Source organism: Dama dama, chromosome 19, assembly GCF_033118175.1.
Source record: "Dama dama isolate Ldn47 chromosome 19, ASM3311817v1, whole genome shotgun sequence".
Lineage (NCBI taxonomy): Eukaryota > Metazoa > Chordata > Mammalia > Artiodactyla > Cervidae > Dama > Dama dama.
This window is the reverse complement of record NC_083699.1, coordinates 69,000,386-69,024,075: the sequence shown is the minus strand read 5'-3', so window position 1 is coordinate 69,024,075 and position 23,690 is coordinate 69,000,386. Positions and strand designations below refer to the sequence as shown.

General features: G+C 45.1%; 2 protein-coding genes across 3 annotated transcripts; both read right to left on the bottom strand.

The window, feature by feature from the left end:
- Positions 1-9,624: 9,624 nt before the first annotated feature.
- On the bottom strand, positions 9,625-23,657 carry PIGP (phosphatidylinositol glycan anchor biosynthesis class P). Of its 2 annotated transcripts, none has more exons than XM_061167340.1 (5): positions 23,528-23,657; positions 22,910-23,013; positions 12,942-13,014; positions 10,951-11,069; positions 9,625-9,819 (listed from the first exon to the last, which is right to left on the bottom strand). In XM_061167340.1, exons 2-5 carry the CDS (start codon positions 22,989-22,991, stop codon positions 9,707-9,709), a joined length of 387 nt encoding a protein of 128 aa, XP_061023323.1. In that variant the 5' UTR covers positions 22,992-23,013; positions 23,528-23,657; the 3' UTR covers positions 9,625-9,706. The 2 variants fall into 2 exon arrangements, with proteins under 2 accessions (XP_061023323.1, XP_061023322.1); XM_061167339.1 differs by having other exon boundaries at positions 23,502-23,639.
- LOC133073987 (HIG1 domain family member 1A, mitochondrial-like) lies at positions 18,333-19,345 on the bottom strand. The gene has a single exon (XM_061167965.1). The coding sequence runs from the start codon at positions 19,338-19,340 to the stop codon at positions 19,059-19,061; it is 282 nt and encodes a 93-aa protein (XP_061023948.1). The 5' UTR covers positions 19,341-19,345; the 3' UTR covers positions 18,333-19,058.
- Positions 23,658-23,690: the final 33 nt, after the last annotated feature.

The window sequence follows — 23,690 nt, the reverse complement described above, 5'->3', positions numbered from 1 at the left end:
TGGTTTCCAGTTGTTAAAATCCACATGCTGGGCAATAGTATTGAGGAGGAATGAAGAAGGGATGCTTCTTCTTTGAAAGGCAGTTTGTGGAAGTTACACACACTCCCTCCCCTTCCATCCAGGAGAAAACCCCCAGCTGCCCTGCCTTGCTGAGAGCTTTGTTCTGGGTTACCATGTGGAACCATTTCGAAGGGAGCTGGGTGGGGGCAGATATAGAAACTCCTGTGGCCGGGTGGTTGTCCCACCCCAGCGGGGATGCCTGCATGTGTTGACATGCGGAGTCGTGCAGCCCCCAGGGCGGGGGCCTTGAACGGAGTGGTTAGTTGGGGCAGGTGGACACTCAGCGCGAGACACATGAGACCTGGGTCATCTTTTGGCGGGGTTGGGAGAGGGTGGGACAATGGCAAATACCATGGACTAAAAGTCAGTGTTTTCTCCCATTTTCTTTTTTTAAATTTTTTTGTTTATTTATTTTTGGCTCTGCTGGGTCCTCACTGATGCCAGCAGACTTTCTCTAGTTGTGGCAGGCGGGGGCTACTCCCTGGTTGTGATGCGTGGGCTTCTCTTTCACTGCGGTGGCTTCTCCTGTGGAGTGCATGCTCCAGGCCATGTGGACTTCAGTCCTTGTAGCAGGCAGGCTCAGTAGTTGTGCTGCATGGGCTTAGTTGCTCAGCATCGTAGGATCTTCTGGCCCTAGGGATTGAACCCATGTCTCCTGCACTGGCAAATGGATTCTTTCACCATCTGCCACCAGGAAGGCTCTCTTTTCTTGGATAGAATAAGAGGTTAATAGTCGAGAGAGGGTGAGGAAGGCCCCCCAACCAGTAATTCTGAAATTCTTGTCAGTGATGAACAGTGGGAAACCGGAACACATTTAGCCAGATTCGGGAAAATGGAACACTGTGACATTTCGTATGCTCCAAACGTGAGAAACATCTCGCACCCAGCTGTATTCATCAGGGTTCTCCAGATAAACAGAACCGAGAGGAGGCACACAGAAACATCAGAGGAGATTTATTGTGGATGGGAATAGGCTCATGTGATGATAAGGGCTGAGATGTGCTGCAGTCTGCCGTCTGTAAACTGCGGAACCAGAAAGCAGGTGCTGTGGATGAGGCTTGTCCCTGCTGGGGGCGGGCAGAACGTCATCTGAGCAAATGCTAAGCGTTTCCAGGAACAGCCTCATGGACAGACCCAGAAATAGTGTCTTACTAGTTATCTGGGCATGCCTTAGCCCGTCAAGTGGACACATAAAATTATCCATCCCACCAGCTTAAGGGTAGTAGCTGATGTTAATGAGTTTAAAAAGGGAGTGTGTAAATCGATAAGAGTCTTTTTTGGAAATTAGTCTGGAGTCATATATCAAGTATCTTTAAAATGTTCAAGACAGAGAATTCTCTGGTGATCTAGGGGTTAGGACTGAGCACTTTCACTGCTGAGGGCACAGGTTCAATCCTTGGTCAGGGAACTAAGATCCCACAAACTATGTGGTGTGGCCAAAAAAAAGAGAGTGTTCAAGCCTTTTGACCCTGTAATAATCCCAACATAAAGAACCTAGCCCACAGGGGCACACTTCCACAAAGATATTTGCTGTTTTGATTATTTAAAATGGGGAGAAACAAGGGGGTAGATGGGAGGGAGGCTCATGAGGGAGGAGACATTTTTATACTTATGGTTGATTCATGATGTGCAGCAGAAACCAACACAAAAATGTAATTATTCTCCAATTAAAAATTACAACAATATTTTTTAAAAATTGGTAGTTCAAGATCAAGAAAAATAAGAATTAAGTACTTGGGACTGAATAAACTGATGAGGATGATGACAAAAAATAAAATAAAATAGGGAGAAACAGGATACCACCTAAGTGGCTAGTGCGGAGGGACTATAGTCTGTCTTTCTTCCCATTTCTACCTCGGTGACTGAGACACTTTTTTTGCCTTCCTGGAGAAGAACTGGGGAAAAGGCTTCTCTCTGATCGCCACTCCTTACCCGCACAGTGTGTCTGTTAGTCGCTCAGTCCTGTCCAACTCTTTGCGACCCCATGGACTGTGGCCCGCCAGGCTCCTCTGTCCGAGGGATTCTCCAGATAAGAATACTGGAGTGGGTTGCCATTGCCTTCTCCCTGGATCTTCCTGATCCAGGGATCAAACCTGGGTCTCCTGCATTGCAGGTGGATTCTTTACCGCCTGAGCCACCAGGGACAGGTGCAATTTAGCCGATGGTGGAAACAGGCCAAGGCCACTGACCGCCCACCAGCTGTCTGCTCTCTGCCTGGATTGCTCAGGCTGCCGCAGAGCACACACGCCCTCGCGCACACAGCTGGTCTCACCAAGCCTCCAGGTCTGCACACCCAGCCCCGCTCACATCAGCTGTAGGGACGAGGGCCTGGTTTGGGCTTCAGGCTTATAATGTGGATGTATGCTGTAGTTTTAGTCCTGTTGGGTGCTTCTCCTTCTCAGAAGGGTGGTGAGGGGTGACTGTGCTTCCTGGGAGGTGTGTGCCATCCCAGGAGCATCTCCAAGAACAGAGAGAAGAGGCGGGGCTGGGAGCTCAAGCACCCGAGGGCAGGAGGGGCTGCGGAGCTTGGCAGCAGCTGCCGCAGGCTGACTCACAGCTTCCCCTCTGCTGTGTGTTGGGGGCGGGGGAGGCGGCGGGAACAGGCTGAATAACACAATCGGCGCAATTGGAGTGTGAGTCACTGTGAGGCTGGCGTCATTAGCCCTGGCCACGTGCCCTTCTGCGACCGTGACCCCCCACCCCAAGCAGAGCTTGGATGCTCTGGATTTGCAGAAATAGTCGAAGACAGACATTGAAGTACTGGAAAGAGTTTTTCCTCTGGGTCATGGGAAACAGAAGAAATCTTGGCCAATTAATGAACTTGTTCAGGAATGACAACTGTATTTTCTCTACAGTCATCATTTCTGACACCATGGCTCCCTAGGTCCATGAGGTTTCCATTTCATCTCTGGCACACCTGGGACTTTTGTGGTGATGGGGTACAGTGCGGGGAGCGAATATTTAGTCCTGGTCATCAGTCCATACTGGTGACCCCCGAGACACCGGCCATCCCTGGGCATGCAGCCCCATTTCGTAGCTATCTCAAAGTGCTGTCCTTTGGATAATGCACTTTTTTGTCTTCTGACTTAGACTAGGCTTCCCTGATGGCTCAGATGGTAAAGAATCCACCTACAATGAGGGACACCTGAGTTTGATCTCTGGGTTGGGAAGATCCCTTGGAGGAGGGCATGGCAACCCACTCCAGTATTCTTGCCTTAAGAATCCCCATGAAAAAAAAAAAAGAATCCCCATGGACAGAGGAACGTGGCGGGCTTGCAAAGTCCATGGGGTTGCAAGGAGTTGGACATAACTGAGTGACTAAGCAGCAGCCACAACATATTACAACAACATCCCAATTAGAAAGGGTGGGATAAGTAAATTTCTGCCCACCTCCAGGTAGTAAATAGGGCCACATGCTAAGTGCTAAGTCGATTCAGTTGTGTCTGACTCTTTTGCAACCCCACGCAGCCTGCCAGGCTCCTCCGTCCATGGGGTTCTCTAGGCAAGAACACTGGCATCAGTTGCCATTTCCTTCTCCAGATCTTCCCAACCCAGGGATCGAACCTGCATCTCTTAATGTTTCCTGCATTGGCAAGCAGGTTCTTTACTGCTAGTGCCACCTGGGAAGCCCAAATAGGGCCAACAGTTAACCCAATTAGGGTTTTTTGTTGTTTTTTTTAATGTATTTATGGCTTCGCTGGGGCTTCACTGGTGTGAGTGGGCTTTCTCGAGTTGCAGTGATCAGGGGCTACTCTCTATTCATGGTGCGGGGGCTTCTCCTTGCAGCGGCTTCTCTTATTGCGGAGCACGGGCTCCAGGTGCTTGGACTTCAGCAGCTGCAGCATGTGGGCTCAGTCGTTGTGACACAGGGGTCCAGTTGTCCCGCGATCTTCCTGTGTCTCCTGTGTTGGCAGGTGGATTCTTTATCACTGAGCCACCAGGAAAGGCCCTCCCAGTTAGGTTTTACACTGAGTGATCTGAGTGTCTGACAACTGCCCAGCCTGCCCCGAAAGCTGGGAAGACAAACCAGGAACTGCTCCTTTTCTGCCATGCTCCTCCATGTTCCCCACAGCCGCACGGCAGTTCCTGACAAGTAGAGGACTGTACCATCCAGTATGCCGGGTTCTGGGGTAACTCCTGCAGCAGTTGTTAGCTGGGTTTTCTAAGGCAAGGGGCTAGTAATTTAATATGCAGTGTCCTTCTAACTTTTTGAAAAAGTGCAATATACAAGACATGTGTGCTAGGTCATTTCAGTCATGTCTGACTCTTTGCGATACCATGGACTGCAGCCTGCCATGTTCTTCTGTCCTTGGAATGTTCCAGGCAAGAATACTGGGGTAGGTTGCCACTTCCTTCCCCAGGGCATCTTCCTGACCCAGGGGTCGAACCTGGGTCTCCTGCATTGGCAGATGGTGGATTCTGTACCACTGAGCCACCGGGGAAGCCCTTATATACAAGACATTTTTGGCCAACTCTGTATGCTTAAAGAGTCAGACTTATTCTAATGAAAGCCTTGGCAGCAGAAAATCCAAACTCCTGATGGAGATCCTTCCGACTAAAGGAGGGCAGGTCAAGAAATAAGAGAGGGCGGTATTTTGGATTTAAACACGGTTGGCTTTTCATAGCCAGTTTCATATTTGAACTTTTAACTCTCACTGCGATCTAATTACTAAAATCGCAACATTTCTTCTGTCACTGATATTTTCCATTTGGAGTATTTCATGCTATGTTTGGCTGACTGCAAAACACAGGGTTTTTCCAACGTTTTCCTTTTGACATGCAGCAGGCCAGTGCATCAGACACATGGCCCTATGACTGAAGCAACATTGTTACAAAATACACATCTGTCAGCCCCAGGCTCCCCTGAAAGCAGAGCCTGTGACAGAGGCCTGTGTAGGCGGCCTGTCTGCAAAGTGACACTAGGGCGGAGGCGGAAAAAAGAGAGCAAGACAAAGGGACCCGCTCATGCGGAGTTCACCGTTACCATGGGAACTGCAGCTCAGGCTCACCGGGCCTGCCTGAAGCTCAGCAAAGGCAGTTTAGAACCAACTCTAGGGGAGCCTAACGCCTGCCCAAGGTGTCCTGTGGGCGTCAACTCATGCTTCCAGGGGGCACGGTCAGGCGGCACCTGCATGGACCTGGTCAGAGCAGCATCAGCAGTTGCAGTAAGAAGTGGGACAGAGAGGATCCCCAGTGACCACAAAAGGTGTTCAATCAAGGTGTTAACCAAGCGCAATGCACTCTGCTATAATGTATTCTACTCAAGTACACACACACACACACACATTCGAGTTAAGGTCCACTAACCAGTGTTTCTCAAAGTGCAGTCTTTTCAGGGGGTGAAAAGTGAAACTGTGGGTGGCTCAGTTGTGTCTGACTCGTTGTGGCCCCATGGACTGTAGCCTGCCAGGCTCCTCTGTCCATGGGAGTTCTCTAGGCAAGAATACTGGAAGTGACATTATCAGGGAAATGCAAATCAAAACCACAGTGAGCTACCATCTCATGCTGGTCAGAATGGCTGCTGTCAAAAAGTCTACAAACAATAAATGCTGGAGAGGGTGTGGAGAAAAGGGAACCCTCCTGCACTGTTGGTGGGAATGTAAACAAGTACAGCCACTCTGGAGAACAGTGTGGGGATTCCTTAAAAAACTGGAAATAGAACTGCCATATGACCCAGCAATCCCACTGCTGGGCATACACACCGAGGAAACCAGAATTGAAAGAGACATGCCCCAATGTTCATCGCAGCACTGTTTATAATAGCCAGGACATGGAAGCAACCTAGATGTCCATCAGCAGACAAATGGATAGGAAAGTTGTGGATGAGAAATATTCCATATACACCATGGAATATTACTCAGCTATTAAAAAGAACACATTTGAGTCAGTTCTAATGAGTTGCCTATTATACACAGTGAAGTAAGTCAGAAAGAAAAACACCAATACAGTTTGTTAACGCATATATATGGAGTTAAGAAAGATGGTAACAACAACCCTATATGCGGGACAGCAAAAAGAGACACAGAGATAAAGAACAGAGTGTTGGAGTCTGTGGGAGAAGGCGAGGGTGGGATGATTTGAGAGAATAGCACTGAAACATGTGTATTACAATATATGAAACAGATCACCAGCCCAAGTTCAATGCATGAAAAAGGGCACTCAAAGCCAGGGCTCTGGGACAACCCTGAGGGATGGGACAGGGCGGGGTGGGAGGTGGGAGGGGGTTCAGGACAGTGGGATGCATGTACACCCATCGTTGACTCATGTCAATGTTTGGCAAAAACCACCACAATATTGTAAAGTAACTAGCCTTCAATTAAAATAATTTTTTAAAAAAAGGATACTGGAAGTAAAAGTGAAGTGAAAGTCACTCAGTTGTGTCCAATTCTTGCGACCCCATGGACTGTAGCCCACCAGGCTCCTCTGTCTATGGGATTCTCCAGGCAAGAATACTGCAGTGGGTTGCCATTCCCTTCTCCAGGGGATCTTCCCCACCCAGGAATCAAACCCGAGTCTCCTGCATTGCAGGCAGATTCTTTACTGAAGAATACTGGAGTGGGTTGACATTTCCTTCCTCAGGGGATCTTCCTGACCCAGAGATTGAACCTGCCTCTGAGTCTCCTGAATTGCAGGTAGATTCCTTATCCCTGAGCCATTGGGGAAGCGCTTTTAGGGGGTCTGTGAGGTCAAAACCATTTTCATAATAACATTAAGATGCTATTTGTCTTCTTCACACCCTTTCTCTCCGAGTGTTCGGTGGAATCTTCCAGAGGTTTGGGGTGTGTGGTATCAGAACAGATTGCAGATGCAGGTCTGAGAACCCAGCTGTCTCCCTTTAAGCCAGATGCTAAATAGCTTCACAAAAATGTAAAACAATTCTACTCATCTCACTAAATTTGTTCTGGAAAATATAGTTATTTTTCTAAATAAAGTATTACTTAGATACAACAAAATTTAATAGGCTTATTATTTATAAACAAATACTTTTAACATTTCTATTTTCATTTCTAAATGTAATCCACGTACAGAAAATGTCTTTGGGTCCTTGCTCTACGAAAGTATAAAGGAGTCTTGAGATTTAAAAAGATGTGGAAGAGGAAAAAAAAAAAAGCCGAGAAGTCACTGCACTAAATTGATCCGTGACCTTCAAAAGAATCACAGCCCATAGTCTGGTGCGCAGAGGACAGCTCCTGTTAACTGCCACTCTCTCTTCCAAAGTGAACTGCCATTCCCCTGGCTGACCCCAGGCTCGGTCAAGTCCAGTTGATGAAGGCAGAAATTCCAATCCTGGCTGCACGTTATAAGCATCTGGGAGACGTTAAAAATGACCACAGCCTGCGCCCCAGCTCAGACCAATGAACCAAAATTGGGGATGGGGCAGAGGCCTGTTCTTTTGTTGTCGCTGTTTAGTCGCTCAGTTGTGTCCGACTCTCTGCGACCCCACTGTTGATAGCCCTCCAGGCTCCTCTGTCCATGGGATTTCTCAGGCAAGCATACTGGAGTGGGTGGCCATTTCCTTCTACAGGGGGTCTTCCCAACCCAGGGATTGAACCCACACCTCATGCATCTCCTGTACTGCAGTTAGATTCTTTACCACTGAGACCCAGGGAAGCCTCTCCTAGTTCACCCCACTATTCTAACATTTATCGCCAGAGGTTAGTTTTTCCTGATTCTGACCTCCATATAAATGGTACCACACAGTATACATGTACTCTTGTTATGTCTGGCTTTTTATGCCCAACACTGTATCTGTGACATTCATTTATGTTGCTAGGTAGAGCAGTAATTTTTCGTGTTTGCAGGGCTGTGTGGTTTCCCACTGTATAAACAGGACACAGTTTATTGATCATTCTACCCCAGACAGAGTTGGCTGGTCCCTTCAAACTGCTCTTAAGTGTGGTGACATGCCCTTACCATAAACCGACGTGGGAACTGGGACTCACTAGAGGACAGAAACAGCACCTTCACACCATCCAGGTCACGGATATGGCTACTGACATGCAAGTCCGAGTTTTCCCAACTATTGAAAATTAGTAGTTTCTCTTTTCTTTCTTTCCTGTTTTTAATAAAGCATAGTTAAATTTGCATAAATGAAAAAGTGTCTCCAAACCTGTGTAGAGATTTAAGTTATCAAAAGTTACGTGGCCTTGAATGCTGGATGAATTTAGATTTGGTCCCACTGGCCAACTGTGAGTACACTCTTGCTAAATTGTGTATGATTTGTTTTTTCAAACTTATTTCCATCTAAAATTCTTCATCTTATGTGAGACATATCCAGATATTAGTATGCTTCAGTCGTGTCTGACTCTTGCGACCCTATGGACTTGCAGCCTGTCAGGCTTGTCTGCCGTTGGGATTCTCTAGGCAAGAATGCTGGAGTGGGTTGCCATTCCCTTCTCCAGGGGATCTTTCTGATCCAGGGATGGAACCTGAGTCTCTTTATGTCTCCTGCATTGGCAGGCAAGTTTTTTATACCATTAGCACCACTTCGGAAGCCCCAGCAGCATTACTCAAACTAATCCGTATACCAAATCCTCCAACCCCTTCAATAGTACTTCTCCAAATCTGCTTGATTCAGTGGAAGGCACAGTCATCTACTCAGTTCCTTGATTCAAAAAAAACCTAGGACTGACCCTTGATTCACAACTCCTCTCGTGACCTGCCTACCCTGAACAACCAGATCCAGCTGTGTCACCAACAGACGTTACAAAGCTACCCGTTCCCCGCCAGCCCCACCGCTACCCCTCTACAAGCACTTTCTGCCTGGACTAATGCAATAGTCCCCTGACCAGTCTCCTTATGTCCACAGTCTTGCCCCACACCAAGTCCCCCTCTGAATCCACCCTCCATTCACTGCCCTGTGGCTTATATTTTTTTTGGTTGGGCCTTGTGGCTCATGGGATCTTAGTTCCCCAGGGACTGAATGTGCTCCCTTGGCAGTGAAAGTGCAAGAGTCCTAACCACAGGACTGCTAGGGACTTCCCCCCAGTGGCTTTTAAAGACACAGATTGGGCCGTGTCACACTCTTCCCTAAAACCTCCTGATGGCTCAGTATCTAAAGTGCCTCATGCCCATCATAGTGACAGGTCAACCTGACATTTCACGCTGGCCCACACAACCCTCACACCCTCCCGCAGCAGGCAAGCACTAGGCCCCCTGCTGGCCTGCTGGCCTAGGACACACAAAGGTCCCCCCACCGGCAGGTCTCTGCCCTGGCTGCTCAGTACAGAACGCTCCCTCCTGCCTCTCATCTTCATAAACAGCGCCTGACTCTGCTGATCACGTCTCAACCCCAGGACACATTAAATGCCTCCTTCTCCAAAGTCTGAGAGTTTGAATTCTGGGCTTCAAAGGACAAAGAGCAGGGAGGATACAACTGCCCTTTGAAAATTACATAAATGCCTTTTTTGCCACATGGTAATGTAATATTTATTCTGTCCATTAGTAACTACTATTTGATAACATTTATAATATTAATAGAACTTAATATAAAAGAAGTTCAACCTACTTTCTTTTTTTTTTAAACATTTCAATACTGGATATTAATCAGAAAGATAGTCTAAATTAGTATGGTTAAAACCTTTATGTCAAAAATTTATAATAAATGTTTGGTATTAGTCTGCATACAGTTGTTTTTGGTATAAAGTTATTTGGCTTCAAGAAAGAACATTTGGTTTACTTCACTAATAGAAATATCTCTTAGTGCTGGGATGGCCTCTTCTTGGTCTTTCTTGTGCTGTTGATTTTTGGCATAGTTATCTGTAAGAAGAAGACAGAAGGCTCTGTTTATCCAGGTAATTTCTTCAACAGTCTCTGTGCTTTGTGGAGGCCCACCATGCAGTGTACTGGACTAATGTTTGGATAATGACAAATATCATGTGTAACGTAATTAAAAGGCCCTTTAAGTCCTCTTTTTAGAAGAAATGTCCCAATTAGAATAAAAACCAGCAAAGTACTTTTTGCAACCTCTAACTTGGATAAGAAATTAATATTTCATTCAACTGTACAATGATGATTCAAGTCCCATTTGCACATTGCTCATAGGAACAGAATTACACCAATACCCCAAAACTATGAAACTATTTGGTACAATCCTCATGCAAATGTTACAATTTCTCCTGTGTACAAACTGTATATCTGCTGTAATTCCAACCAAATATGTAGGTTATCAGAAAAGAAATATCGGAAAGTTAAAAAAAAACCTTACCAGAATTAAAAAAAAAAACTTCTAGAATCCAAACAAGTTCAGGAATCTAATTTTTTTTTTTTTTTTTAAATTTTGGCCGAGTCTCACAGTTTGCAGGACCTTGGTTTCCTGACTGGGGATTGAACCCCCACCACAGCAGTGAAAGTTGGGAATCCTAACCATTAGGCCACTGGGGAACTCCCAGGAATGTAATCTATTTTAATTTTTAGACTTGAAATGAAAGAAGTTAAAAAAAAAAAAGAAACCCTACAAAACCATTCTGTGACTCTTCTGACCATGTAACTGGTGTCTGGGGTACACAGTGACCCCAAGGACACCCTCCCCCTGCCACCCAAGTTCTTCCTCCCAGACAGAGTCTGCAGGGACCTCTCTGTCATTCCCGGATCCACACAGCCTGTTTAGGATAACAGAAATTTCTCTCAGGCAGAGTTGCCAGGGAACACATTACGTATCTGTGGTTTTTATAGGAAAATGCACTTGTTGACTAGTGCTATTAAACAGTGTATTCACAAGAGCTTATTTGTGCCCTGTGACCACTTTCTTGGTATAACTGTTTATTTCTCCCAGGTTCTTTTTACTGCAAGAATGTGTGTCACTTTTAGCCTGGTTTTGGTCGCTTCTCTTGATGAAAGTGTTAGTACCCCTCCTGCCTCCCCTAGCACTTTCCTCGGTTATAAATTTACCTGTGATATTATGAATGGAGTCGAGTGGAGAGGTACTCATCATGTTTATTCCAAATAAGAGGACGTAACCGATGACTACGGTAATGAGGAGATACACAGGCAGAGCAACGGCCCAATACCTGCAGAAGAGAATATTAAAATAGGTAACAGACTTCACAAAAAGCTGCGGTTCTCAAGAGCTCATCACCAAGTTAAGACACTTTTAAAGTGTATCCTTTGGCCGTGGTGGGTCTTCATTGCTACATTTGGGCTTTCTCTAGCTGTGGAGAGCCAGCTTCTCTTGTTTTGGGGCATGGGGGCTGATTCCTCTGGTGTTTACCTCCACTTTTCTATACAACATACTCATATCATTGCTTCTTGATTTTTTTTCAACTTCAGATATTTTCTCTGAACTTCCTAATATGGACATGAAGATGTTTATATAAATAATGTTTGCAACTGAGCGCCGTAATGTATTATTATTTTATGTCTTGTACAATTTTTTGTTTTTCTTGGAATTAAGTCATTACCACTTTTAGTCTGTTTGCTTGGTTTTCCGTGTACCTATCCATAATCAATCCTCAAATTCTGATAGATTCTAATATGCCTCTTGATACATTTAAGCATGCCAAATGCTCTCTCTCACATGGTTTATTGGTGTGTAATTTATTTCTTTCTTGCCATTTTCTCCTTCTGGAACTTCTAGGAGTTATATTTTTTTGCTGTTTTACTTCTCTCATCTTGTCTCTATTTCCTGTTTTGCTATACTCTATTCTACTTTCTGGAGATTACTTTCAGTGTTTCTTCTAAACGTTCAATTAAAATGTTAATTTTGGTTATCACAGTTATAATTTCTAAATGCAGTAATTCTCTGAACATTCCCTATTTATAGCATCCTGTTGCTTCATAGTTATAATCTCTTATCATCTCTGGGGATTTTGTTAATGTTTTCTTTTGTTCTTCGCATTATCTCCGTTTCTTTCCAGTTCCTTTTGCTTTTTCTCTTATTTCATTTTAGAGGCTTTCTTTTCATGTCTGTTAAATTGTGGTTGCCCACTCACATTTACATATGAAGTATGGGGAGAGAACACGTTGGGGGGGGAAACATTAAAAAAATATAGATGAGGTGCTAACAAGTTAACTGGAACCACTGTGTATATGCGGACGGAATGGCCAACTGATGACCCTCACTATGGGAGACCTGGCCATTCCACTGGAGGACCTCTCGTTTTCAGAAATGAGATAGCCTTTGAGCTGGTCAACTTTCTCAGGGAGGACCCTCCGATCTTGCTGGGAGAAAGTGGGTGGTATAGTGCCTTGAGAGGACAGGTGCTTGGGAGGACTCGCACTTCAGCAAAGCAGATCCTCACTTATTCCTGTTTTCAGTAAGGTGCCTACATAGACCTAGAGTATCCCAAATTACAGGCTCAATTCAGTCCTTCAATAGTGTAAAACTCCTTCTGCAGGGGAGGGTTTGTCTCTCAGCTTTACAGGCTGAGGAGGACGACTGAAGGGCCATATGCCCTTTAAACACGGTTTTCAGCCTGAACCAGAAATACCATGTAAAGAGGTACCCACACTTCCAATGTCTGGGCCTCTCTGTGTTGTAGGCACAGAGACTCTGGCTGCCTCTTGCATGACCGATGTGGTAAAGTGGGAATTAAGTCAGGTACCTCTCCACCTGTCTGCAATCCACTTCCCCACATTTTATTGATACCTCTTTCCTGTCCCATTATTTGCTCCTGTGGGTTTATATTTTAACAGTTATTTTTTATTATGGGCTTATTTCATCACAAATTTGGGAGGAAGTAGAGATAAAGATGTGCATTCAGACCACCATCTTTAAGCAGAAGTATATCAGTGATTTTTAAAAAGCTTTACATTTCTATATGGTTATGTACAGATCTGAAAGGAATAGACATAAGATTTGAAAAAGTCTTGAGGAAAAAAGCTGATCCTTCAAAACAGCATTGATATACTCCTACTTTAATTAAGAAATATATTAAACTTACTTTTGAGGCCAATAAGTTAAGCCTAAGGAGTTTAGCCAAGATTCAGGAATAAAAGCCCACACAAGATACAGTACTGCAAAAGAGGGGGAAAACAAAAAAGGAAAAAAGATCAGTAAGGCACACATCTGATTTATCAAGATTCAGATAAAAAAAGCTCCTTTGAAGGTTCCCTGATTAACCCAGAAATGATTTTTTCCTCCTTATTTGTACCATTCCTGTAGAACACTTTGCACAATTACTTTCGACTAGTCATTTTTTTTTCCCTTTAGCCACAGGCTTTATTGTTTCAATATCTACAACTATTATTCTATACTCAAAGTTTAATTTCTTACAAAATTCTATACTCCATATTGCCAGGTCACTTCACTCTCCATTTTATGCCACATTTCCATCAAGAACTATTTTCCCAAATCACAATCTGCCTGATTGTGTGTTGTTGTTGTTCAGTTGCTAAGTTGTGTCCGACTCTTTGCGATGCCATGGACTGTAGCCCACTAGGCTCCTTTGTCCATTAGATTTCCCAGGCAGCATCTACTAGTCATTTTTAAAAACTGTGGTTAAAAAAACCATAAAAGTTACCATTTTAATCAAGTGTATTGTTCAGTAGTGTTAAATATATTTGCACTGCTGTTAAACATATTTCTAGAACTTTTTCATCTTGTGAACCTGAAACTCTGTGCCTATTAAACAACTCCTCTATTTAAAACAATATGTCTTAATTCATGTGAAGGAGGAACATGAAAAAGCTGGCTTAAAACTCAACATTCAAAAAACTTATGATCATGGCATCCAGTCCCATCACTTCATGGCAAACAGATGGGGAGACAATGGGAAAAAGTGACAGATTTTATTTTCTCGGGCTCCAAAATCATTGCAGGTGGTGACTGCAGCCATGAAATTAAAAGACGCTTGCTCCTTGGAAGAAAAGCTATGATAAACCTAGACAGCATATTAAAAAGCAGAGACATTACTGACAAAGGTCTAGTCAAAGCTATGGTTTTTCCAGTAGTCATGTATGGATGTGAGAGTTGGATCATAAAGAAAGCTGAGTGCCAAAGAGTTGATGCTTTTGAATTGTGGTGTTGGAGAAGACTCTTGAGAGTCCCTTGGACTGCAAGGGGATCCAACCAGCCCATCCTAAAGTAAATCAATCCTGAATATTCACTGGAAGGACTGATGTTGAAGCTGAAACTCCAATACTTTGGCCACCTGATGCGAAGAACTGACTCATTGGAAAAGACCCTGATGATGGGAAAGACTGAAGTCAGGAGGAGAAGGGGACAGCAGGGGATGAGATGGTTGGATGGCATCACTGACTTGATGGACACGAGTTTGAGCAAGCTCTGGGGGAAGCTGGTGATGGACAGGGAAGCCTGGTGTGCTGCAGTCCATGGGGTCGCAAAGAGTCAGACATGACTGAGCGGCTGAACTGATGTCTTAATTCATACTATTCACACTTAACTCATACTATTCACAAAAATATGTCTTAGCTCATACTATTTTAAGCAATTTAAGGGCAGAAATCATGCCTTAATAACTGTTGTAACTCTTACAGCATCTAGCAATTTTCTTTATATGGAATAGGTATTCAACACTTCCTTCTTACAGGGTTGAAACAGCTACAGACGATTAGTGGCATAAAGGTGATCTTACCTACCCTGTTCTGATTCATGACATGCTTTATCTCCTAGAGCACAGTCTTATTGTCAAGTTTCTATGGCACCTTTGCTGCTGGACAGTAACAACAGCCAACCTCTGAGCACTCACTGTAGGCTAAGCACACTTCTCAGCTCTCTGTCATTGTTGTTGAGTTGCTAAGTCATGTCTGATTCTTTTGAGAACCCATGGACTGTAGCCCACCAGGCTCCTCTCTTCATGGAATTTCCCAGGCAAGAATACTGGAGTGGGTTGCCATTTCCTTCTCCAGGGGATCTTCCCAACCCAGGGATCAAACTTGGGTCTCCTGCATTGGCAGATGGCGGATTCTTTACCATTGAGCCACCAGGAAAGCCCTCTGAGCGCTTTATGCATATTATTTCATTTCCTCACAACAATCCTAGGAAGTGTTATGTTAGTCTTACAGATGAGGAACTGGAATCTTGGACATGTTACATCATCTGCCCAAGGTAAGTCAAAGTGTTAGTCACTAAGTCACATCCAACTCTTTGCAAGCCCACCAGGCTCTTCTGTCCACGGAATTCTACAGACAAGAATACTGGAGTGGGTAGCCATTCCCTTTTCCAGGGGATCTTCCTGACCCAGGGATAGAACCCAGGTCTTCTGCTTTGCAAGCAGATCTTTTACTGTCTGGGCCACCAGGGAAGCCTTGCCCAAGTGACAGAGACAAATTTCAAACCACCTGTCTCAACCATGATGAAGGATTAACATTTTTCTCAACAAATACGTATTACAGAGATCTGCATGTCAGAAGTGTGAGAGACAATGGTGCGCCTCTGCCCTCCCCAAGCAGAGGCCTGCTGCTAAGTGCTAAGTCGCTGCAGTCGTGTCCGACTCTGTGCGACCCCACAGACGGCAGCCCACCAGGCTCCCCCGTCCCTGGGATTCTCCAGGCAAGATCACTGCAGTGGGTTGCCATTTCCTTCTCCAATGCATGAAAGTGAAAAGGGAAAGTGAAGTTGCTCAGTCGTGTCCAACTTTTGGCGACCTCATGGACTGCAGCCTACCAGGCTCCTCTGTCCATGGGATTTTCCAGGCAAGAATACTGGAGTGGGGTGCCATTGCTTTCTCTGAAGCAGAGGACTAGAGACGAGTAAATTGATATTTTCAATACACTGTTGTAAGTACTAATAAGCAAGTAACAACAGATGATGTGGGAACACATATGCGGCCCTCAGCCCATGGTGGTGGTGATAGAAGTGATGTTAATGGTCAGGAAAGATTTCCTGGAGGAAGTCATTAAGTTGGGGCCTAAAGGATGAATGGGGGTTAGGCAGATGAAAATGCTAATGGCTGGGCTTGCAGTTGTGAGGAATGAAGGAAATATTAATAACGAGAAAAGGGTGTTCCTGGCCATGAGATGCAGCGAGAGTGTCAGGAATCAAAGAGAGGGTGGTGGTGGATGGCAGAGGGAAAAGCTGGAAAGCATCAGGCTTGCAATTTGAGTTTTGAAGGTTAATGAAATACAAATAGTGGCACAAACATGAGGCAAATTCATAAATGGAAATAACTTGCTTAGTTTAACTAATTAAATGAATGAATATTTATTGTACATCTGCTATATGCTAGGCGCTATGAACAGGTCAAGGCTCCAAAGAAAAACGAGACATGGTGTCTATCCCCACAAGTCCTGTGGGTGACAGAAATGAGCCAGAAGCAGTGGCAGGAACCTCCCGGGCACTGTCTTATGTGACCCCTCTCAGACCCCTCTGAGGTCTGTGCCAAGATTATTCCTCACTCACAGATGAAAAAAACTAAGGCACGGGGAATTTAAGTCACTTGCCCAAGGTCTCAGGGCTAAAAGTTACTGAGATAGAACAAGAACTCAGGGCATGTGTTCACACTGGGCTCGCAGGCAGGAGTCAGAGCGTTGGTTAACAGCATGAAGGAGAAGCAACGTACCTGTGGAACCCCAGGCAGCTTGGAGAGGCTGGGGCATATGGCGGGAGGCTCTGAGTGGTGAGAAACCAGCTGGAAAAGTGAATGGGTCCCAGATCATGGAAGACCGTGGGCAAGGAACTTGAACTTTATGTTTTGGGCAAGGGGGATAATTGAGTATTTCTGGAAGATCCCCTGGAGGTAGAAATGGCAACCCACTCTAGTACTCTTTTTGAGAAAATCCCAAGGATAGAGGAGCCTGGCAGGCTACAGTCTTTGGGGTCGCAAAGAGTTGGAGGTAACTGAGCACGCACCCACCCACCCACACACCAAAACAAATAACCATCCAGGCTCCAAGCCAGGCTCCAGAGGTTTTCATCTGGGGAGTTCAGGCCTGGATCTCACGTGCATTGCTGGGAGAGCTGCATCTAAGATGTTTTTGTGGAAGAGGAGAAGTCCCAGCAGGCGCAAAAGAAGGAGCAGATGAACAAGTTGGGGGAGGAGGAGAAGTGCAAGCAAAGAGGACTCCCAGGGTTTCAGAATGGGGTCTAGTAATTCCAATCCTGAAGAGATTCTCCACACAGCACTCAGAGAGTTCCCCCAAATACTGATCAAATGGCATCATTTGCCAGGTTTTGAACTTTGATGCCTTTAGAATAAAATCCAAAGTCCTTCCTAGGCTTTGCAAGAACTTAAAATGACAGGGCTTCTGCCTGCCCCTCCAAGGTCCAGTCCTCACACACTACGCTTCAGCTCTAGACAGCGTCTCATGTCTGCACTTCATACAACCTTCAGACGCAGGGTAACTGCTCTTGTGGTGAGCGCTGTCTGCCTGGAATGTTCTTCCTCTGGCTCTTTGAATGCATTTGGGTTCCTTAGCTTGCTCTTCCAGCTGTGTCCCATCCACACACCACACCCTCTTACTCCCGGCCATTTCTCTTTATTTCCTTCAAAGCCATTACCACAGTCTACAACTACGGGTATGCACGGAGTATTTGGGCCCCTCCCCCTAAATGATTACGCTGAAACCCTAATCCCCAATGTGGTGGGTTTGGAGGCGGGGCCTTTGAGAGGCAGTTAGGTATAGATGAACTCACGAGGGAGGGGGCTGCATCATGGGATTAGTGTCCTCAAGAGACCCAGAAGAGATCGGGCCGTGCCCTCTCCTCCTCTGATATGTGAGGACATGGCAAGAAAGTGATGGTCTGCAACCCATATCGGGGCCTTCACCAAGAATCCAACCATGCTGGCATTCAGATCTTGGACTTCCCTGCCTCCAGAGCTGAGAAACAAATATCTATTGTTTAAGCTACTCGGGCACAGCCTAAACAGATTAAGACAATTAGCTTTTTTTAAAGTTAATTATTTATTTGGCTGTGTCTGGCCTGGGTCTTAGTTGAGGTGCACTGGCTTCTCAGCTCCGGGGCACGTGGGATCTTAGTTCCCTAACCAGGGATCGTCCCTTGCATTGGAAGGCGGATTCTTAACCACTGGGCCACCAGAGAAGTCCCTACAATTAGCTTTTAAATTCAGTAAGTATTTCAACATACAGAGGAGACTCATGTAAACCCTGTGCACCTACCACTATGTTGTTTTTTTTTTTGATGTGTTCATTTACTTTAATAACACTACATTTACCATGTTATCACCATGGAATGTGACTTCAGGTTAGACAAGAGAATTTCACAAGTACAACAAAGCATTCTGTGATATGCCAAAGTTTGTATAATGTCTGACCAAACCAGCTTGCTCATCAATGACTTCCATTATAGGCATTTTATTTAGTTGATGATTCTTTTGGGGAAAATAAACATACTGCACACATTTAAAAAGTGTTTTTCATTTACCTTTGCATTAGCACTTAAAATACATGTTTGAAAATAATTTAAAATTATTCTAATATAACAGCAGCAAAATATAATTCTGCAATTACAAAAGAGCTAAAAGGGATCTACAATTTAAGTTACTCTCATGTTTATAACTATGATTCTAAAATAAATACTACTTCAAAGTGGCTCTGTTACCAGCTTTTTAGGTTTGGTTTAAAAACACACATAGACTTGCAGGGAGGTTTATAATGTATTTCATGAACTGTTCTGAAAGGGTTCCTCAAGAGCCAACCAGCCCTTAAAACAGTACTCAGTCCACAAGGCAGTCAGAAAGTTAAATTAACTGAGGTAAACAGGATTCCTATATTACATCAAAAGCCTATGATATTCTGCAGCAACTGGGAGCATTTTCAGGACTGGCATGTTGTCTTCTTTAGAACTAATTTCAACAGAAGGGTTTAAGAAGGCGGACAGGTACCACTATCAAGTGTATTTAAAAGTGACATGTTTCTTTTGTGCTGATCTGACTCCCCTGAATGACCTAGCTAGTGAACTAGTCACCAGTAACTTGGTCACCAGGCAAATCAGGCCTGCAAGAAAGGAAGCCAATATTCAAATTACCATGTTCTGGTCTGACCCAAACAATTTATTTTCCGCCTAAACATATAACCTCAATATGAGATGTCTAACTAAAGCAAGCACCACCACCAAGACCAAGACAGCATCTCCTATTCTAAGGTTTAGGTTTTCCCCAGAATTCTTGATACAGGGAATCGCCCACACCAAGAGTCATTGCTCCCACAAGAAAGCCTTGGGCTGCCACATGCATGTGGATCAGGTGAACAGACATTTTAGTATTTCCCTTGCTCTTCAATCTATATAATCCATATGCAACAATTGCTGCAAAACCTGCCATTCCAATGGGGACAAATGGTGCCTCTCTAGCTTCTTGGATAAGTTTAGATCCGTGATCTTCATCAAATGAAGAAAGAGAAATATCTGTGTCGCTTGACATAGTGACTGAAGAATCTTCAGACAACTTCAAGACGTTTCAGGCTCCTACCGGATTCTGACCCCACTCCCGCACCCGCCGTCCAGCTGGCTTCTCCCCGCTACCACTATGTTTTATTAAAACTGCTGGGTACTCAGTGAAAAAAACAAAAAAACTGCTGGGTACTGGCCTCACTGGGTACTGGCTTCTCACCTCCCTTATTACTTTCTGCCTCACCGTCTCAGGTTTAATGACTTCCATCAATTCCCTCAAACCACTGGCATCATTAGGCTTTTGCACTGGCTGTTCTCTGAGAGGCTCTTTCTCAACATTGCCATGCCAACTCTCATTGTTTGTGTCTGTGCCTGAAACTCATCTGTCAGTGAGGCACCTCCTGACAGCTGTACTTACAACAGCAAGCTCCTTCCTTACCCACTTTCTTGCTTAATTTCTCCCCAAGGCACACATTATCATCTGACATTCTATATGTTTTACTCATGTAAATTGTCCATAGACCATCTCCCTCCCAGCAGAATGCAGACTCTGAGAGCAGGAAATCTGGGGCTGTTCTGCTCATCTCTGGTCAGTAACAGTGCCCAGCACATGGTAAGCACGCAAGAAAAATCTGTGGAATTAATTTCTGGTTGTGCAATAAATGCTGGAGAGGGTGTGGAGAAAAAGGAACCCTCTTACACTGTTGGTGGGAATGCAAACTGGTACAGCCTCTATGGAGAACAGTGTGGGGATTCTTAGAAAACTTGAAATAGAACTGCCATACGACCCAGCAATCCCACTGCTGGGCATATACACCGAGGAAACCAGAATTAAGAGAGACACGTGTACCCCAATATTCATCACAGCACTGTTTACAATAGCCAGGACATGGAAGCAACCTAGATGTCCATCGGCAGACCAATGGATAAGAAAGTTGTGGTACATTTATACAATGGAATATTACTAAGCTATTAAAAATGCATTTCAATCAGTTCTAATGAGGTGGATGAAACTGGAGCCTATTACACAGAGTGAAGTAAGTCAGAAAAAAAAAACACCAACACAGTATATTAACTCATATATATGGAATTTAGAAAGATGGTAACGATGAACCTATATGCGAAGACAGCAAAAGAAACACAGATGTAAAGAACAGACTGTTGGACTCTGTGGGAAAAGGTGAGGGTGGGATGATTCGAGAGAATAGCATTGAAACATATATATTATCATATGTGAAACAGATCGCCAGTCCAGGTTTGATGCGTGAGGCAGGGTGCTCAGGGCTGGTGCACTGGGATGATGCTGAGGGATGGGACGGGGAGGGAGGTGGGAGGGAGGGTCAGGATGGGGAACACATGTACACCATGGCCAACTTATGTGAATGTATGGCAAAAACCACCACAAAACTGTAAAGTAATTAGCCTCCAATTAAAAAAAAAATTTCTGGTTGTGGGCCCCGTTGGATTTAAGTCTTATTAAAGTCATTGCTTTTATTTATCTGTATAGTCTCTAATCCTTCATATATTCTATAAAACACAGATTTGCAAAAATGATGATGTTGATGATAACAGAGTCACAGCTAATGTTTAATTGGGCTTCCCTGGTGGCTCAGATAGTAAAGAATCTGCCTGCAATGCAGGAGACTCCCAGGTTCAATACCTGGGTCAGGAAATTCCCCTGGAGAAGGGAATGACAACCCACTCAAGTACAGGTAGCCCCCACTTTATGAAAGTCTGCTTTAAGCCATTTTGCTCTTAGAAAAGACCTACAGTAGTATGTTTTCTTTAACCAAAGGAAATCTGAAGGGGATTTTTGATTTTACTAAAAAACTTTTCTTCATCTGTTTTGCAGGGAGCTGCAGTAGAGGCAGCGTGCACCCAGAGCAGGGAAAGAGGCTCATCCGAGCTCCTTTCCCAGGGCTCCCCTCAGCATCTTAGCACCAAACCGCCACAGCTTTCAATTGTGTCTGTGAGCATCTTCACCTGAACTGAGTATCTTTATCAAATTGAGTGCTTAAGCTCAACTTTTGTGCATTAGCAAATGTGCCCTTCATTTTATACCATTTCGGCTCTCAAAGGTTTCATGAGAATGCGTGTGTCTGAAAGTTGCTCAGTTAGTTGTGTCTGACTCTTTGCCCACCAGGCTCCTCTGTCCATGGAATTCTCCAGGCAAGAATACTGCAGTGGGTAAGCCATTCCCTTCTCCAAGGGATCTTCTTGACCCAAGGATCGAACCCAGGTCTCCTGCATTGCAGGCAGATTCTTTACCGTCCAAGCCACCTCCAGTTTTGCAGGGGAAACCTCTACTTACTGTTCCTACGCCTCACATTCTTTTAAGTGCCCTGCATAAATGATGGCAATTTATCTTTACAACAGACATAAAGAGGCAGCACAGTGACATCAACCCAGTGTGCTGGGGTGGATATTTTAACTTTATCATTTACCAGCAGTGTGACCTTGGGCACATTATTTAAGCCCCGTGTGCTCAATATTCTCATCTGCAAATGAGGACAGTAATGACAATTTCTATCTCACAGGACTGTCTTATGCTTCCTTAGCTTTTGATAGACATGACCACCCTTCCACAGATGCAGCCTCTGAAGAATCGAAGACGCAAACAGTCCTGCACAAAGCAAATCTGTGGAGGAGTCAGGATTTGGACTCAAGCTATAACTACTTCAGAGACTGTCCTAGCCATAGCTTGGTTGGCTATACAGATGCAGTTAGGGTTCATGAGCACTGCCACTCCACCTCCCTGGTTTCCACAAAATTCTAAAAAGTTTTGAGACTTTTTAGTCACTTTTCTCCCTAATTCTCAAATCCTTCTAGGGAGAGACATGAGGCCTGCTATACTACTCTGGGAATATGGTGTGTCAGTTAACAAGCTTTCTTATCTGTAAAATGGGACCATATGGGGACTGACTGAGATCCAGGATGTAAAGTGCAGCTGACTTCTGGAGCGATTCCTGTTCCTCCCAAGCTTCCACAGCTGCACTGGGACCATATCAGATTACTCCTTTCCAAACCTCACCATGCGTCCCTTCAAGGCCTTCCCACTTCTTCCTTCTTACTGCTGAAGATAAAGTCCCTGGGAGAAAAATTAACTCTTTCTTTTTTTGGCTGCACTGCCTCAGAGCCTTGTGGGATCTTAGTTCGATGACTAGAAATCGAACCTGAGCCTTGGCAGTGAGAGCTCGAGTCCTAACCACTGGATCGCCAGGGAATTCCCTGAATTTCCATTTTGATTTATCTCTTCACTAGGTTCCCATGGCACGTATCACAGTGTATTAATTGAGATTTAATCCTCTGTCTTGTCCACAAAACCAAGACCTTCTTAAGGGCAGGGATCAGGTTTCATTTCCTCTGCAATCCCGCCTGGTGAGGCATTTTTAAAGATTTGTTGAGATTAAATCTTTCAGGCTCATCTCTGGAATACAGAACACTCTGAAAAGACAAGAGTTCTCTTCAGGTTTTCTCAAAAAGAGACAAAGGCAGAAACAATCATAGTTCATGTGTGCACATTCTACTAACAAAAAGAATAATTTCCTTGTCCTTGAACATCAGAGAAAGGCCCTGGCCATTCATCAGGAGAGTACTTACTGAAACCAAATTGGGAGCTTAAGAAAAGAACAAAGCCATAAATCGCTCTTTCTGGTAATGGCGACGGTGAATTTTCCACCATTTTCCCCGTGGCTTTAGATATTCTGTGGGGGAAAACAAAAGCAAGTCATCTGTCAGTGATCCACTCATTTTCACTATGGGTCTATTATAATCTCACCGCTTTGCTACGGGCACAGCCTCTGCGTTTCTCTAGTAAACCAAACAGGCGACACCGGCGCACTTATCTCCGACACACACCTGCTTGCACACGTGCACAGAAGCACCCAAACGTTGCCTGCACGAGCAACCAGCCCCCCCAACCTCACGTGCGCGCGCACACAAGCACACGCGCTAGCGCGTGCACGTCCTGCAGTGAAAGGTGTGGGGAGGCAAGGGAGGGGTAACTGAATGCCAGCCCAACTGTGCAGGCTTCGCCTCCGTGAGATCAGGGAAGAAAGGGCAAGGAGGGATGGGGGGCCCGCGCGCAAGCGCCGTCCCGCCTCGGCCTCGACACCCAGAACTGGGCCCTGTCCTCTCGTAGGTCAATTTTCTCACTCAAGTTCCCCCCCCGGGTTGCGGGGTGGCCCTCGACCTTGGGTCCTCCAAGCGCTGACTAACCCCGCGGCACGTTCGGCCACCTCAGGGCCGAGGCCTCGGCGTAGGCGCGGACCAGGGGATCCGCAGGAGGGCGAGAGAGGACAAACTGCGAACCGCCCGGTCGCCACGGCAACCCCGCCCGCGCGCAGGCGCACCGCGACTCGGGTCAGTCAGCCTCTCGAGA

Excerpts from the sequence above, each read along its gene's own strand:
- LOC133073987 (XM_061167965.1), bottom strand. The coding sequence starts at position 19,340 with ATGTCAAGCGACACAGATATTTCTCTTTCTTCATTTGATGAAGATCAC.
- PIGP (XM_061167340.1), bottom strand. The coding sequence starts at position 22,991 with ATGGTGGAAAATTCACCGTCGCCATTACCAGAAAGAGCGATTTATGGC. Across the intron at positions 13,015-22,909 it reads AAGCTCCCAATTTGGTTTCA|TACTGTATCTTGTGTGGGCT; the intron begins GTAAGTACTCTC and ends CCTCTTTTGCAG. Across the intron at positions 9,820-10,950 it reads CTCCATTCATAATATCACAG|ATAACTATGCCAAAAATCAA; the intron begins GTAAATTTATAA and ends TTCTTCTTACAG.